General features: G+C 44.1%; 1 protein-coding gene across 5 annotated transcripts in view; it reads right to left on the minus strand.

Annotated features, from left to right (window-relative positions):
* SEC16A (SEC16 homolog A, endoplasmic reticulum export factor) overlaps positions 1–17,984 on the minus strand; it is a 94,852-nt gene that overhangs the window by 66,756 nt on the left and 10,112 nt on the right. For all 5 annotated transcript variants that reach the window (XM_073559345.1, XM_073559337.1, XM_073559327.1 and 2 more), the window contains 12 exons: positions 17,832–17,968; positions 6,966–7,027; positions 6,740–6,875; positions 6,452–6,647; positions 6,189–6,369; positions 5,971–6,113; positions 5,457–5,518; positions 4,681–4,819; positions 3,947–4,186; positions 3,642–3,739; positions 3,024–3,105; positions 2,787–2,904 (listed from right to left, as the gene is read on the minus strand). In XM_073559345.1, the coding sequence (XP_073415446.1) occupies positions 2,787–2,904; positions 3,024–3,105; positions 3,642–3,739; positions 3,947–4,186; positions 4,681–4,819; positions 5,457–5,518; positions 5,971–6,113; positions 6,189–6,369; positions 6,452–6,647; positions 6,740–6,875; positions 6,966–7,027; positions 17,832–17,968 (1,594 nt within the window). The remainder of the gene's footprint in view (positions 1–2,786; positions 2,905–3,023; positions 3,106–3,641; positions 3,740–3,946; positions 4,187–4,680; positions 4,820–5,456; positions 5,519–5,970; positions 6,114–6,188; positions 6,370–6,451; positions 6,648–6,739; positions 6,876–6,965; positions 7,028–17,831; positions 17,969–17,984) is intronic.

Raw genomic sequence — 17,984 nt, forward strand, 5'->3', positions numbered from 1 at the left:
AAGGCGAGAAAACCAGCATCCTCACAAATCTACCACAGATGTTGGAAGGTCTTCTTTAGGTGGTGTGAGGAGAACAGTTTGTTTCCAATGTCCTTTTCCCTTCCATCCATCATTGGCTTTCTTCAAGCGGGCCTCGCATCTCTCGATCATTACCCTTAAGGGTCAGGTATCTGCTCTGTCAATACTCTACCAGCGAGATTTGGATTCCCTTTCCCAGGTGAAGACTTTTATTCAGTGGGTCGCCCACCTGGCGCCACCTTACCATCCTCCGGTAGATCCATAGGATCTCAATCTCGTTCTCGACGTTCTTCAGCGCAAGCCCTTTGAGCTCATCTAGGATCTCTCATTCTCTCTCCTGTCTTGGAAAGTGGCCTTCCTAGTAGCCATTATGTCTATAAGGAGGGTTTCCGAGCTAGCAGCATTGTCTTGTTGTTCTCCTTTCCTGATCCTGCACCAGGACAAGGTTCTCCTCCGACCCGTTCCTACCTTCCTGCCCAAGGTAGTTTCTGCCTTTCACATCAATGAAGACATCGTCCATCCTTCTCTTCTCCAGTTCATCCCCTGGAAAAGTCCCTCCACAAGCTGGATTTGATCAGAGCTACTCGAGTCTACCTTTCTAGGATTGCTTCTTTTCGTCAGTCCAATTCTCGGTCATCTTTGAAGGTCGTCGAAAGGGGTTCCCAGCTTCTAGGTCCACTATTGCTCATTAGATACGTTCGGCAATATCGGAGGCATACCGCGTTCAGGGCAAGCAGCCTCCTCCAGGAGTGAGGGCTCACTCCACCAGGGCTGTGGGGGCTTCCTGGGCTGTTTGTCACCAGGTTTCGGCCTTACAGATCTGCAGGGATGCAACCTGGTCGTCTTAACACACCTTTGCAAAGTTTTACAAGGTTAATATCCAAGCCATGGCTGATGCAGGCGTGGGTAGGCAGGTACTGTAGGTGGCGGTTTTGCACCAGCCGACCTAGGTTCCTTTACATAACTTTTCCTTTTGCCACCCTTGGGACTGCTTTTGGACGTCCCATGGTTACCTGTGTCCCCAATGAAGCAATAAAGAGGGATTTTTGGGATTTAACGTAAAATCTATCTTGGAGGCTTCATTGGGGGACACAGTACCCTCCCTGATTGTTTGTACCATTGTTGGCCTACGTGCCACTGTTTTGGGTTGGTACATATGTTGAGCTTCTGGCTGCTTCTTCTACTGCTTTAACACCAATTGAGTTGCTTTGTGCCTGCCGGTGGGTGTATACTGCTGGGGAGGAGCTATTTTTTTTCTTTTTTACCTACTGTCAGCGCCTCCTAGCGACAGCAGCATATGTTACCTGTGCCCCCCCCCCCCCCCCCAATGAAGGCTCCAAGAAAGATTTTACGGTAAGTATCAAAAATCCCTCTTTTTGAATCGCCATATTTTGAGAGCTATCAGTTTTCTATATTTTGGTCCACAAAGTCAGGTGAGGGCTTGTTTTTTGAGGGACGAGTTGACAATTTTATTGGTACCATTTTTGGGCACATGACAGAGCCTTCCTGCCGCTGCCGGCGGTCATGTGTGCCGATACTTGAGAGAAATGAATATTCTGCCGGTAGCAGCAGGAAGCCGGTGGTTGACACTGGGCACTACTGAGGAGCAATGAATACTCACTGCTCTCTGCGATGAAGAGTCCCGGTGAGTATTCCGGCAGCTGTGTTCTGCTTGTGAGCAGCGCATGACGTACCTGCCATGCGCTGCTTACAAGCATTAAGCAGCTGCTGGCAATGGAGCAGGACACTGCGAAGGAAGGTATGTGTAATGTTTTTTTCTTTTTAATCTTTTCTGATGGGTCCATGCATACCAGGACCAGGATGGGGGCAATCATACCAGGAACGGGATGGATCCAATCATACCAGGATGCCAAAAAGAAATGAATATTCAATGACCTCCACGCCCATGGGGGTGGATTGCAGTGAATATTCATTTCTCTTTAGCAGCAGGTACAGGAGTTAGCAGCAGCCACCGGCTCCTGCCTCTGTGACCCGCTGCTCCGCCGAAACCGCTCCCTCACCACAGCCGGTACATTTGGACTATAAGACGTACCCCCTATTTTCCTCCACATTTTGGGAGGAAAAAAGTGCATCTTATAGTCCGAAAAATACGGTACTATAATTTTTTTACTTTTAACTTTTTTACTTTGTCCCACTATCATCTTTTGCTGGCTGGTCACTTGTACAGCATGGGGATGCTGCAGCATCCTCATGCTGTATAAACTGTCAGCTCTGCAATGACAGAAAAAGTTGCTGGTCATGCACAGCACATGACCAGAAACTTTCCTAGCTCTGGTGACCTGGATGTCGTCATGAAGACATCGGGTCACCATGGCAACAATCGGGACTCGGCGTCACGCCGCGGGGTCTCCGATCCAAAGGCAGAGGGGCTGTGAGCCCTCTACAAGCTCCCAGAATGCTGTGATCACAGCATTTACGGGGTTAACGTGCCGAAAGCAGTGCGCGACTGCTCCTACCACTTATGTCTGGTGTGAACTGTCAGAATCAGCTGACATACGCACGCCGGCCATGACTTAATAATCCGTTCCTGGTCAGATAGAGCCAGGGCACATGGACAGATTATTACATCAGATGTCAGAAAGGGGTTAAACAACAACCACTAGATGGATTTCATCAACCGGGTATCCTTTTAAACAGTATACTATAATGGCGTCAACCTTACACTGTCTGTAGGTTACTGAGCACAATTCTGGGATTCCCTTCAATGCACAATATCTGCAGTGTGGACCACCAAAAATCGGACTCACCCAAAGTATCTCCCATAGTCACGATGGTCCTGGTTGGTACATCCACATTATTGGTTACGTTGGAAAGCACCATAGCAAGATGTGGTCGCCAGTCGCCCCATTTCTCATCTCCACAACACTGCAATGAGCATTGTATATTGTTACATTCTCCAATGCAGATATACAAGTATAGAAGGCATTCAGCAGCATGTGCTGCACAATCGCGAGTGCATAAGGTCTCCAGTCCCCAACACTCACCGTGGCGGCTGCCGGCATCCTCCCAGAGAGTAGCTGATACACAGTCTGCAGGGGATCATTAATCGGGAGACTGTTCGCAAATCTAGAAATCAAACACAAAAGAAATGTTGGCTGTGGAGATTTACCAGGGGGAGCTGTCATGGAAGAGGGTGACTGAGGTATACAGACATCTACCCAGACTATCCTCTCTAGATTCCTATAGCTGATCTCACAGTTATCCCCACAGACTGCTGAACTGAAAATAATAATAATCTTTATTTTTATATAGCGCTAACATTCCACACATTATCATCGCTGTCCCCGATGGGCTCACAATCTAAATTCCCTATCAGTATGTCTTTGAAAAATGTATCAATGAAAACGGGGAATAAGGTAGGGCATGAACAAGAATTAAAGTTAAAACAGCAGCACAAAGTATTTCAAGAGTGTAGTGAGCATAAATGAGGCATTGAAAGCAATAGAACCCAGTGATGTAAAATCTCCTACAGCACGCACTACGGGAAGAATCTGATCCTCGTGTAACAGGACATGTGGTGAGTGCACGGGGCAGTAAGTGACATGTCATAGAAAAAACCGCCAGGATATCAATTACATAACATCATTTCTGGTATGCGTTACCTGGTCATTACTCGGGCGTGTGTGCGACTATCCATTTTACTGGCGAGCAGCAGAGCGTGGCCCCACAGCCCATGCTTCATGGCAGACTCTAGAGCATCCTATGAAAGAAGAGATATTCACATGGAAATTCAATACCGGCATTGCTGATCCACTGTCACTCACAAATAGACACATGAAATATTCAGAAAGCAAAGGAATCATATGTCACAAGAAAAGTGAGAAACTGTGCACAGGACTCCACAGTGTTAACAAGACAGGAGAAAAGAAAATCTGCATGACGAGTCAATAATTAACAGGACATTAACCTTTTTACGTCCGAAAAGCAGCAGCTCCCTGAATCGCTCTGTCTCCTTCTCCAAAACAACCCCAGAGTCAGGTAAGGTGTCTGTAAGGAAAGAGAGCTGAGACGCCACGGACTCCTCCTCCTGCTCTAGAGGCTCGTTGGTGAAATCGATCAGATTGGCTTCGTTCGGTGACTTCCCTGGAAGCCAGACAGTTTTGTGGTCCTGGAGGAGAAGCTCTGCGATGTCTGTCCCTACAACGGTCTACAAGACACAGATTGCAGATCAAAATTTGAGACAGCAAGAAAAATATTACAAATACTGTATGTTATGTGGCACATGTCTGCAATGGAAGGTGCGCAGCCCCACGGACGCCATCCAAGGGATACGCGCAGCCCCACGGACGCCGTCCAAGGGATACGCGCAGCCCCACGGACGCCGTCCAAGGGATACGCGCAGCCCCACGGACGCCGTCCAAGGGATACGCGCAGCCCCACGGACGCCGTCCAAGGGATACGCGCAGCCCCACGGACGCCGTCCAAGGGATACGCGCAGCCCCACGGACGCCGTCCAAGGGATACGCGCAGCCACACAACCCACAGAGACCAAGCAGGAATACACGGAGCAACATGCACCACTGAGACCGGGCAGGGAAATGCACAGCACACGCTCAAAGCAGACCATGCAGAGATATGCGCAGCTACACATGATGCATCACTGAAGCCTCCGTGCTGACTTGCAACGTCAGAACTACTCACCCCATTCTGCCGGCACATGAGAACAATGAAGTCCCACAACAGACGAGCAGACTCCTGATCTAACAAGTTCTCGTTTTGGGAACAATCTTTGGCTTTATTTTGTGCAAAATTGATGACATCGACTTTGTGAGTTTCATCTCTGCAAATTAAGAAAGATCCGTGAGTGGTTACTTTCCAGACAACAGACACAAACCGAGACATAACCACCTGCATATAAGGCAAGGGTCTGACAAGTTTACCCTCTCCCTCCTAATGAGTTTATTCATGGTTAATGGCTGACCTATGCCACTGAAGTTCATTTTTCAATGTTTCACTCCCTTTATTCAACAAGGATTTGTCAAAGATGAATTAAAGAGGTTGCTTAATACTTTTACATTAATGGCCTATACTAAAGATAGGTCATCAATGTCTGATCGGCTGGGGTCCAACACCCGACACTCCTGCTGATCAGCTGATATCGTGTCGGTGGCCGCCAGTACTCACTTGCCGAGCTGCTCTTTCTTCTGATAGTGGCCGAGGCTTGGTACTGCCATCTGACCCCTATTCAAATCAACAGGTGGTGCATGTGCAGTACATGGCGGCGGCCACTATCAGAAGAGGGCCAGCTCCTAAAGCGAATACTTCCAGTCGGTGGTCGCCAACACCGATAACAGCCGATTGACAGAGGTATCTTGTGTCAGTCTCCAGTAGATCAGACACTGTTGACCTATCCTAAGGATAAGTCATCAATGAAAAAGAGGGGACAACCTCTTTAATGGAGGTGACACGATTCTTACTTGACCAAAGGTCCAGGGAAAGCCCTCATCTGCTCCTGCTCCGGGCTGTTCTGCATGATAACCTGGGGAAAAAAAATCCCATTAGTATATCGAAGCAGACTGGTGGTGGAAAGTTAGTAACCGGTCAGAAGTGGATCCAAGATGGAAACATGTCTATCAGATTGTCATCTCTACTGCATCCAGTTCTGTGTATTCCAGTCACTGACAGCAAGCAGATATTTTGAAAATGGCAAGGACTCAAAATTATAGTCGCTTTAGAAAGTAGATTTTACCTTTCAGCCAAGGTTTGGCTTTGAGGACTTTGTTATAGAATTCTCATTCAGGGATTATTATTATTACTCATGATTATAGCACCATTTATTCCATGGCACTTTACATGTGAAAAAGGGGCATACATAGACAAGTACAATAAACATGGGCAATACAAGGCACACACAAGTACAGAAGGAGAGAGGATCAATGATTACATCATATGATACTTCTCTGCAATTAATTTTCTTGTTTGACCTCTCACCTCCATATTGTGGATCTCCACTAATGTCGGCTGCCCATCAGAGGGTAAATTGGGAAGCACTTTAATTAAATGTCCACCAGAACCAAACCTTGCACATACATGGGGGCTCGCGAACTTCTCTGGGGTCAATGACCTGGAAGCGACTGCAGATAGACAAGAGTTAATCCCACTTGCTTTGAGGTCAGGGGGTAGGGTGTAGCGGTATAGGGAGCGCTCACCTTGTTCCACTGGCTGCCACTCACTATTGTCCGGGTAACCGTACTTGTAGCTCTCCAGTGACTGCTGGGTGCTATAGTCATTAGGATACATGCCATAGGAGTAATCATCAAGTGAGGGATTGGGCATTTGGCCACCATAGGCATTAGCTGTTAAGTCCTGTTCGCTTTTGTAGACTTGGCTCTGGAGAAAGACAGTCACATTAAATATTCAAGGCTCAGATGCTTTACCGGAAGAGGAAAAGGAAGTATTCAGGGGAGGTCACCTGCTGTGAGCGAGAACTGAAGCTGCTGCGGCGGCTGTGGGTGCTTCGTTCGCTGTGTATGCTGCGAGCTGAATGATCACTGTGCACACTGCGCCGATCAAAGTCATCCTTTGTAAGATCTCTCTGAGCATCAGGCTCATCATCAAATCCACCAACATAGCGGGGGTCATACTGCCAGCGATCCTCATACGCATATCTACAGGGGACAGGGGTGGGTGAGAGCTGTCCATCAGTAGATGCAGCAGAACACCATGGAGTCCACATTGCTTTCCTTACAGTATCATCTACCTGCTTGGGTAAGCATAAGGAACCTTCCTGTTATAGGCATCCTCACGGCTGCCGTACACATAGCTCCAGTAACTACTTTGAGAGTCCCTGTATCCAGGGTCGTAGGCTCCAGGATACCGATCCCATCTGGTAGGGTCTGTATTAAAAAAAAAAAAAAAAAAAAAAAAAGCTGTTCAGTTTCTGGTATCCAGAATACAGTCATTATAAATGGGTTTACACCACTCACCTCCATATTCATATTGACTCTGGTAATAATCATAGTAATTGGCCGGAGCATTGTAGCCCTGCCTGAAATGAGAAAATGGTGTTACAGCAAGTGTCATATGTCAGAAGTGGAAAACCATAAATATATAATGGAGGAGTAAAGGGGCAGTCTCGTTCCACCATAAACACAAATATGACATTGCTGGTCTCCCCAGTGACTTCTAGGCAGCTCAGAAAGTAACATAGTAACATAGTTATTAAGGATGAAGAAAGACTTTAAGTCCATCTAGTTCAACCCATATCCTATCCTAACCTGCCCTAACATGTTGATCCAGAGGAAGGCAAAAAAAAACCCATATGGCAAACAGTAAGTTTCACATTGGGGAAAAAAATTCCTTCCCGACTCCACATACGGCAATCAGACTAGCTCCCTGGATCAACACAATATTAAGGAAACTAGTGTATATACCCTGTAATATTATACTTTTCAAGAAAGGCATCCAGTCCCTTCTTAAATTTTAGTAGGCAATCACTCATTACAACATCATATGGCAGAGAGTTCCATAGTCTCACTGCTCTTACAGTAAAGAATCCGCGTCTGTGAGTATGCTTAAACCTTCTTTCCTCCAGACGTAGAGGATGCCCCCTTGTCCCCGTCACAGGTCTAAGAGTAAAAAGATCATTAGAAAGGTCTTTGTATTGTCCCCGCATATATTTATACATTGTAATAAGATCACCCCTAAGCCTTCGATTTTCCAAACTAAATAACCCCAAGTGTAATAACCTGTCTTGGTATTGCAGACCCCCTAGTTCCCTAATTTTTTCCCATAAATGTGTTTATTAAACTTTTCAAAATAAGGTACAACAATCCAGAAAGATGATATACATATGAATACATCAGAATATACAGACAGGTAAAATACAACATTGTGAGGGACAAAACAAGCTTGTAATTCTAGATATCTCAAATCAGACACGTCATGTCCATTCACATTTTAGTAACCTTTGGACTAATCATTCTGAGATTGTGTAGGAAAAAGGCAGATATAGAGAAATAAAGTCAAGAAGAGGGAAAGAGAATAGAGAAAGTGGGTAAGAAATGGGGGAAGGGGAGGGGGAAATAAACCAACCTCGGACCCAGCTACCCTACGAAACCTATGGAAACTCAGTTAACCAGCCCGGAAACTCCGAACTCTCCTTGAATGTCTCCCAGAGGAACCACATTTGTCCCCGCTCGGTCACAGATTCATCATCTTGAGCCATAAGCGACTGCATTCAGTTCACTCTATCCATCTTGGACACCCACTCCACCGCAGACGGAACCCTTGTCGCTCTCCAGTACCGGGGAATAATTGTTCTGGCCGCTATTAAGCAGAACCTCATAATTCCTTTCTTTATGGTTGTTATAGACCCAGGAATCAATGAAAGGAGAGCTATTTGTGGGGATGGCTCACAGCGAACGCCCGTCATCAAGTGAAAGGCTCCAAAAACAGCTTCCCAAAATGGACGTAGAAGACTGCAAGACCACCATATATGAAGCATAGACCCTTCCACATTGTCACATCTGCAGCATAAGTTTGAAATTGCAGGATTTATTTTATGGAGGAGCACAGGACACCCCCCTAGTTCCCTAATAACCTCTTCTCTGCACCCGCTCCAGTTCAGCTATGTCTTTCTTATACACCGGAGACCAGAACTGTACACAGTATTCTAAGTGTGGTCGCACTTGTGACTTATATAGAGGTAAAATTATGTTCTCATGAGCATCTATGCCTCTTTTAATGCATCCCATTATTTTATTTGCCTTTGCAGCAGCTGCCCGACACTGTCCACTAAATGTGAGTTTGTCGTCCACCCATACACCCAGGTCTTTTTCAGTGACAGTTTTGCCCAGTGTTTTACAATTAAGCACATAATTATACATCTTGTTCGTTCTACCCAAGTGCATGACCTTACATTTATCCCCATTAAAGCTCATTTGCCATTTATCAGCCTAAGCTTCTAGTTTACATATATCCTCCTGTAATATAAAATTGTCCTCCTCTGTGTTGATTACCCTGCAGAGCTTAGTGTCATCTGCAAATATTGAAATTCTACTCTCTAAGCCCCCTACAAGGTCATTAATAAATATGTTAAAAAGAAGTGGGCCCAATACTGACCCCTGTGATACCCCACTGCCAACCGTGACCCAGTCCGAGTGTGCTCCATTAATAACCACCCTGTTTCCTATCCCTGAGCCAGCTCTTAACCCACTTACAAATATTTTCCCCAATCCCCATTCTTCTCATTTTATGCATCAACCTTTTGTGTTGCACCATATCAAAAGCTTTTGAAAAGTCCATGTACACCACGTCCACTGCATTCCCTTGGTCCAGTCCGGAATTTACTTCTTCATAAAAGCTTATCAGATTAGTCTGACAGGAACGGTCCCTTGTAAACCTATGTTGATATTGGGTCATGAGGTTATTCTTCTTCAGATACTCCAGTACAGTATCTCTTAGAAAACCCACCAGTATTTTACCCACAGTTGGTTAAACTTCCTGGCCTATAATTTCCAAGTTCAGTTTTTGTCCCCTTTTTGAATATTGGCACCACATTTGCTATACGCCAGTCCTGTGGTACAGACCCTGTCATTATGGAATCTTTAAAGATTACAAATAATGGTCTATGACTGTACTTAATTCCTGCAGTACTCGGGGGGTGTATCCCATCCAGGCCCGGGGATTTGTCAATTTTAGTGATTTTTAGACGCCGCCGTACTTCTTGCTGGGTTAAGCACGTGACATTTAATGGAGAATTTTTATCCCTTATCATGTTATCCGTCATGGGATTTTCTTGTGTAAATACTGTTGAAAAAAGTCATTTAGCATATTGGCTTTTTCCTCATCCACCATTTCACCCAGAATATTTTTAAGGGGGGCAACACTATCATTTTTTAGCTTCTTACTATTTATGTAGTTAAAGAATATTTTGTGATTATTTTTACTTTCTCTGGCAATGAGTCTCTCCGTCTCAATCTTTGCTATCTTGATTTGCTTCTTACAGAATTTAATTTTCTGTATTTATTTAATGCCTCATCACTACCTATTTGCTTTAATTCTCTAAATGCTTTATTTTTGTCACTTATTGCTCCCCTTACAGCTCTATTTAACCATAGTGGTTTCCTCCTATTTCTCACATGCTTATTCCCATATGGTATATACTGTGCACAGGTCCTATTCAGGATGCTAATAAACATCTCCCATTTTCTGTGTGTATTTTTATGTCTCAGGATATCGTTCCAGTTAATTGCACCAAGATCATCTCTCATTCGTTGGAAATTTGCCTTCCTGAAGTTTAGTGTCCTTGTAACCCCTCGACTACACATCTTATTAAAGGACACCAGAAAACTTATTTTGTGATCACTATTACCCAAGTGACACTCAACCCTTATATTTGATATGCGGTCTGGCCTGTTAGTTAATATTAGGTCTAGCAGTGCCCCCCCACTTGTTGGGCCCTGAACCAGTTGTGAAAGGTAATCGTCTCTCATCGTTGTCAGAAACCTATTACCTTTGCCGGAACTGCAGGTTTCGGTTCCCCAATGTATTTCCGGGTAGTTGAAGTCCCCCATAATAATGACTTCTCCTTGAGTCGCCGCTTCATCTATTTGCTCTATGAGGATATTCTCCGTTGCTTCCATTATTTTTGAAGACTTATAACAAACCCCTATAGCAGATTGGTACGGACTGGTTTGTTTAAACTTAACTTTTAATAACCCTTTATAAAAACAAGTAATGTCAACAAAAAGTGCCATACAAAGTGCTCGTGCTAAAGTGCATATAAAATGTCAGATTGTTCAATGCCGCCTGAAATAGCCCATAAGGACAATAAAGCAATCGTTATATCAAGTTGTACCTTAATTTCAGCAGCCACACCTCTAAGTGTAGCATGCGTATTAGGCCTCAGTCCCTAAAACCAGATACCACAAAGACAGCCTAGAACTCCACATAGAAACTGTCCTTTTAGGGTAAGACTGTTCCCTATGCTCTATATATGTCCATAAAGAACATTAAAAAACCAATGAGTGAGTCACTGTACAAATATCAAACACCCTCAGAGAAAAGTGTATAGGATCTCCTTTTATATTATTGACCACATAACGCCTTTCTGGTGTATGAACTAGATATTGTACTTATCTCAGATATCGTTGTTTTTCATAGCGATACCCGAATTCTGCTCACAACGAGGGGGCTCCACACGTCAGCATATCATGAATCGCTGGGTAGCTCAATTCCCTCTGTATATCTCCCAACGCGTTTCATCTACCACAAATTCATCAGGGGAGTAGTGGCATTTAGTCAGGTGGCATTGCACGCCATATCGCGTTCGCATTACCTTTTATATATTTTCAGAAGTCCCGCGGTCTATCCCTATTTCCGGACGCCGGGGCTGGCACTTCCGGTTTTCACCTTGCTTAGACCCTTAGCCTCCTCTCCTGCCCCACTTCCTGGGCATGTCTAAGGGCCAGAAACGTCACATCCGGTGACGCGTCATAGCCAGATCCTATGCCCCACTTCCTGGGTTCGTCCTAGCATCGGCGGCGTCCCATCCGGTTTAAACAGCGATGTAAACACATCGCGTTCATGTGACTCGCCCGTGCCCATGGCAACCAGATGCTATTGTACGTATCTTCTGTCTTTTTCCCAAAAAAAGGTCCGTGGTGTCCAGTATATACCATGCAACATCTATTGATTAATATGATATTTTCATAAATGCATTCTGGTAAAAAAAAATTTTTTGCCTCTGGAAAGTGTAATCATACGTTCTGCATCTTGATCAAGATGTAAAATATTTGGATCTAGGAATATACAGAAAATGTCCCTTATATGGGTTCATCAGCAAAAGACAGAAGATAGTTTGGCTGATTTCTTTAAATTATACACGTCTCTAAGTTATTAATATTGGATATACTTAAATGAGAATAGATGAATGATGTTTCCAGCCCGGGCCCCTTTCTATGGAACGAGACGCCGAACGTCTTAGCTAGATACGTACAATAGCATCTGGTTGCCATGGGCACGGGCGAGTCACATGAACACGATGTGTTTACATCGCTGTTTAAACCGGATGGGACGCCGCCGATGCTAGGACGAACCCAGGAAGTGGGGCATAGGATCTGGCTATGACGCGTCACCGGATGTGACGTTTCTGGCCCTTAGACATGCCCAGGAAGTGGGGCAGGAGAGGAGGCTAAGGGTCTAAGCAAGGTGAAAACCGGAAGTGCCAGCCCCGGCGTCCGGAAATAGGGATAGACCGCGGGACTTCTGAAAATATATAAAAGGTAATGAGAACGCGATATGGCGTGCAATGCCACCTGACTAAATGCCACTACTCCCCTGATGAATTTGTGGTAGATGAAACGCGTTGGGAGATATACAGAGGGAATTGAGCTACCCAGCGATTCATGATATGCTGACGTGTGGAGCCCCCTCGTTGTGAGCAGAATTCGGGTATCGCTATGAAAAACAACGATATCTGAGATAAGTACAATATCTAGTTCATACACCAGAAAGGCGTTATGTGGTCAATAATATAAAAGGAGATCCTATACACTTTTCTCTGAGGGTGTTTGATATTTGTACAGTGACTCACTCATTGGTTTTTTAATGTTCTTTATGGACATATATAGAGCATAGGGAACAGTCTTACCCTAAAAGGACAGTTTCTATGTGGAGTTCTAGGCTGTCTTTGTGGTATCTGGTTTTAGGGACTGAGGCCTAATACGCATGCTACACTTAGAGGTGTGGCTGCTGAAATTAAGGTACAACTTGATATAACGATTGCTTTATTGTCCTTATGGGCTATTTCAGGCGGCATTGAACAATCTGACATTTTATATGCACTTTAGCACGAGCACTTTGTATGGCACTTTTTGTTGATATTATTTGTTTTTATAAAGGGTTATTAAAAGTTAAGTTTTAACAAACCAGTCAGTACCAATCTGCTATAAATAACACATCTCGCCATTGGTAAATATACCCCTGCTATTATTTTTTTTATAACAAACCCCTATCAGTAATTTATTTTTCCCCCTCCCCTTATCTCCACCCAAAGGGACTCTACATTGTCATTAGATTCATATATATTATCACGCAGGATGGGTTTTAACCCCTTCACTACCAAGGGTGGTTTGCACGTTAACTACCGGGCCAATTTTTACAATTCTGACCACTGTACCTTTATGAGGTCATAACTCTGGAATGCTTTCATGGATCCTGGTGATTCTGACATTGTTTTCTCGTGACATATTGTACTTCATGTTAGTGGTAAAATTGCATTCAAATAACTTGCGTTTATTTGTGAAAAAAACGGAAATTTGGCGAAAATTTTGAAAATGTCGCAATTTTCCAACTTTGAATTTTTATGCCCTTAAATCACAGCGATACGGCACACAAAAAACTTAATACATAACCTTTCCCACATGTTTACTTTACATCAGCACAATTTTGCAACCAAAATTTTTTTTTGCTAGGAAGTTATAAGGGTTAAAAATTGACCAGCGATTTCTCATTTTTGCAACACCATTTTATTTTTAGGGACCACTTCACATTTGAAGCCACTTTGAGGGGTCTATATGATAGAAAATACCCAAAAGTGACACCATTCTAAAAACTGCACCCCTCAAGGTGCTTAAAACCACATTCAAGAAGTTTATTAACCCTTTAGGTGCGTCACAGGAATTTTTTGAATATTAAAAAAAAAATGAACATTTAACTTTTTTTCACAAAAAAAATACTTCAGGTTCAATTTTCTTTATTTTACCAAGGGTAACAGGAGAAATTGGACTGCAAAAGTTATTGTGCAATTTGTCCTGAGTACGCTGATACCTGATATGTGGGGGGGAACCACTGTTTCGGCGCATGGCAGAGCTCAGAATGGAACGAGCGCCGTTTGACTTTTTCAATGCAAAATTGGCTGGAATTCAGATCGGACGCCATGTCACGTTTGGCGAGCCCCTGATGTACCTAAACAGTGGAAACCCCCCCAAGTGACCCCATTTTGGAAACTAGACCCCCCAAGGAACTTATCTAGATATGTGGTGAGAACTTTGAACCCACAAGGGCTTCACAGAAGTTTATAACGTACAGGGGTACAATTAAAAAATCATATTTTTTCCACAAAAATGATCTTTTCACCCACAATTTTTATTTTTCCAAGGGTAACAGGACCCTAAAAGTTATTGTGCAATTTGTCCTGAGTACGCTGATACCCCATATGTGGGTGTAAATGACTATTTGGGCGCATAGCAGAGCTCGGAAGGGAAGCAGCGCCATTTGACGTTTTTGGCTAGAATTGAGATCGGACACCATGTCGCGATTGGAAAACCCCTGATGTACCAAAACAGTGGAAACCCCCCACAAATGACACCATTTTGGAATCTAGACCCCCCAAAGAACTTATCTAGATGTGTGGTGAGAACTTTGAACCCCCAAGGGCTTCACAGAAGTTTATAACGTACAGCAGTACAATTAAAAAATCATATTTTTTCCACAAAAATGATCTTTTCACCCTCAATTCTTATTTTTCCAAAAGTAACAGGACCCTAAAAGATATTGTGCAATTTATCCTGAGTACGCTGATACCCCACATGTGGGTGTAAACCACTATTTGGGCGTATGGCAGAGCTCGGAAGGGAAGCAGCGCCATTTGACGTTTTTGGCTGGAATTGAGATCGGACACCATGTCGCATTAGGAAAGCCCCTGATGTACCAAAACAGTAGAAACCCCCCACAAATGACACCATTTTGGAAACTAGACCCCCCAAGGAACTTATCTAGATGTGTGGTGAGCACTTTGAACCCCCCAGTGCTTCACTGAAGTTTATAACGTCCGGGCGTGAAAATAAAAAAATCGTATTTTTTCCACAAACATGATCTTTTAGTCCCCATTTTTTTATTTTCCCAAGGGTAACAGGAGAAATTGGACCCCAAAAGTTGTTGTCCAATTTGTCCTGAGTACGCCGATACCTCATATGTGGGAGAAAACTACTGTATGGGCACACGTCGGGGCTCGGAAGGGAAGTAGTGACGTTTTGGAATGCAGACTTTGATGGAATGGTCTGCGGGTGTCATGTTGCGTTTGGAGAGCCCCTGATGTACCTAAACAGTGGAAACCCCCCACAAGTGACCCCATTTTGGAAACTAGACCCCCTAATGAACTTATCTAGATGTGTGGTGAGCACTTTGAACCCCCCAGTGCTTCACAGAAGTTTATAACGACCGGGCGTGAAAATAAAAAAATCTTATTTTTTCCACAAACATGATCTTTTAGTCCCCATTTTTTTATTTTCCCAAGGGTAACAGGAGAAATTGGACCCCAAAAGTTGTTGTCCAATTTGTCCTGAGTACGCCGATACCTCATATGTGGGAGAAAACTACTGTATGGGCACACGTCGGGGCTCGGAAGGGAAGTAGTGACGTTTTGGAATGCAGACTTTGATGGATTGGTATGCGGGTGTCATGTGCGTTTGGAGAGCCCCTGATGTACCTAAACTATTGAAACTCCCCACAAGTGACCCCATTTTGGAAACTAGACCCCCCACGGAGCTTATCTAGATGTGTGGAGAGCACTTTGAACCCCCAAGTGCTTCACAGAAGTTTATAACGCCTGGGCGTGAAAATAAAAAAAACATTTTTTTCCGCAAAATTATATTTTTGCCCCCAATTTTTTATTTTCCTAAGGGTAACAGGAGAAATTGGACCCCAAAAGTTGTTTTGTAATTTGTCCTGAGTAGGCTGATACCCTACATGTGGGGGTAAAACACTGTTTGGGCACATGGCAGAGCTTGGAAGGGAAGGAGCACCATTTGACTTTTTCAACGCAGAATTGGATGGAATTGAGATCAGACGCCATGTTGCCTTTGGAGAGCACCTGATGTGCCCAAACAGTGGAAACCCCCAATTATAACTCCAACCCTAACCTCAACACACCCCTAACCCTAATCTGAGCCCTAGCCCTAACCCTATCCCTAACCCTAACCCTAGCCCTAACCCTAGCCCTAACCCTAGCGGGAAAATAGAAATAAATACATTTTCTTTTAGTTTTATTATTTTTCTCTAACTAAGGGGGTGATAACGGGGGGTTTGATTTACGATTTATGGCGGTTTTTATGTTTGGCGGCTGTCGCACGCTAAAAGACGCTTTTTATTGTAAAAATAGTTTTTGCATCACCACATATTGCGAGCTATAATTTTTCCATATTTTGACCCACCGAGTCATGTGAGGTCTTATTTTTTGCGGGACGAGTTGACGTTTTTATTGGTACCATTTTCGGGCACGTGACATTTTTTGATCGCTTTTTATTCCGATTTTTGGGATGCAGAATGAACAAAAACCAGCTTTTCATGAATTTCTTTTGGGGGGTGCGTTTACACCGTTCCGCGTGCGGTAAAATTGATAACGCGTTTTTATTCTTCGGGTCAGTACGGTTACAGCGATACCTCATTTAGGTCGTTTTTTTATGTTTTGTCGGTTTTTTGCACTGAAAACAATTTTATATAAAAAATAATTATTTTTGTATCGCTTTATTCTGCGAGCTATAACTTTTTTATTTTTTCGCTGATGATGCTGTGTGGTGGCTCGTTTTTTGCGGGACAAGATGACGTTTTCAGCGGTACCATGGATATTTATATGCGTCTTTTTGATCGCGCGTTATTGCACTTTTTGTTCGGTGGTATGATAATAAATCATTATTTTTTGCTTCGTTTTTTATTTTTATTTTTTAAGGGGTTCGCTAAAGGGGTTAACTAATGGGACAGTTTTATAGGGCAGGTCATTACGGACGCGGCGATACCAAATATGTGTACTTTTATTGTTTTGGTTTTTTTTTATTTTCAAAAAATGGATTTATTGGGGAATATTTTTTTTTTTTAACGAATTTATTTAGCGATTTTTTTTAAATTATTTTTAACACTTTTTTTTTTTTTTTTTTTTTTTTTTTTTTACTTTATTACCTTGTCCCAGGTGGGACATCACTGTCCTGTGACAGATCGCTGATCTGTCACATCACAGATCACTGTGACAGATCAGCGATCTGTCACAGGCACTGTTGCAGACTTCCTCATGCCTGCGCTTTGCAGGCACTGAGGAAGCCAGCTTCCTCAGGCCCCCGAAGGCCCCCGTCGCCATCTTGGATTCGGGGGCCTGGAGGAAGGGAGTCCCCCGCAGCAGCGCTGCACATTGCGCTGCCGTGGGGGGCTCAGGGAAGCACGGAGGGAGCCCCCTCCCTGCCGATGCTTCCCTTTAACCCCCGGTACACCGCGATCGCGTTTGATCGCGGTGTGCAAGGGGTTAACGTGTCGGGGGCGGTCCGTGACCGCCTCTGACACATTGTGCCGGGTGTCAGCTATGATAATTAGCTGACACTCGGCCGCGATCAGCGGCGCTCACCACGTGGGCGCCGCTGATCGCGATGACGTAATATTCCGTCCATGGTAATTAGGTCCATGGTCACATGGACGGAATATTACGTCAATTGTAGGTAAGGGGTTAAGGAAGATTTTACATATAAACACACGCCTCCTCCTCGTTTATTTGTACGGTCATTTCTGAACAGACTATAGCCCTGTAAATTAACCGCCCAATCATGGCTCTCATCCAGCCATGTCTCAGATATCCCCACCATGTCCAACAACATTAACTCCAATTCGTTCAATGCTCCACCATTTTACTAATTCCAGTATAAGTCATTGTAGAAAGTTGCGCATTTACAGCCCCCCTCTACATTCGTGTTGGGTAAGGAGACCTCGTTCTTGAGGCAGATGTGGGTCGCACTTACCAGACATTTATGGCATATCCTGCAGATACCACTTTACATGAATTGTAGAAAAAAATAAGATCAACAAACCTTGAAGATGGTCGATCTGAGCAGTGACTGGACCTAGAGCTGGGCCGCTCAGGTTCCTGGTATTGGTACTTTCCAGAGTTTGCAAAACTGGAGTTGCTGTACTGTCTGTATGCCGAGTCATAAGCTCCGTAGGGGTCCTGCATGGAGTAAATG

This window comes from Dendrobates tinctorius, unplaced genomic scaffold (assembly GCF_039654945.1).
Source record: "Dendrobates tinctorius isolate UK_male_01 unplaced genomic scaffold, ASM3965494v1 ptg000013l, whole genome shotgun sequence".
Classification (NCBI taxonomy): Eukaryota; Metazoa; Chordata; class Amphibia; order Anura; family Dendrobatidae; genus Dendrobates; species Dendrobates tinctorius.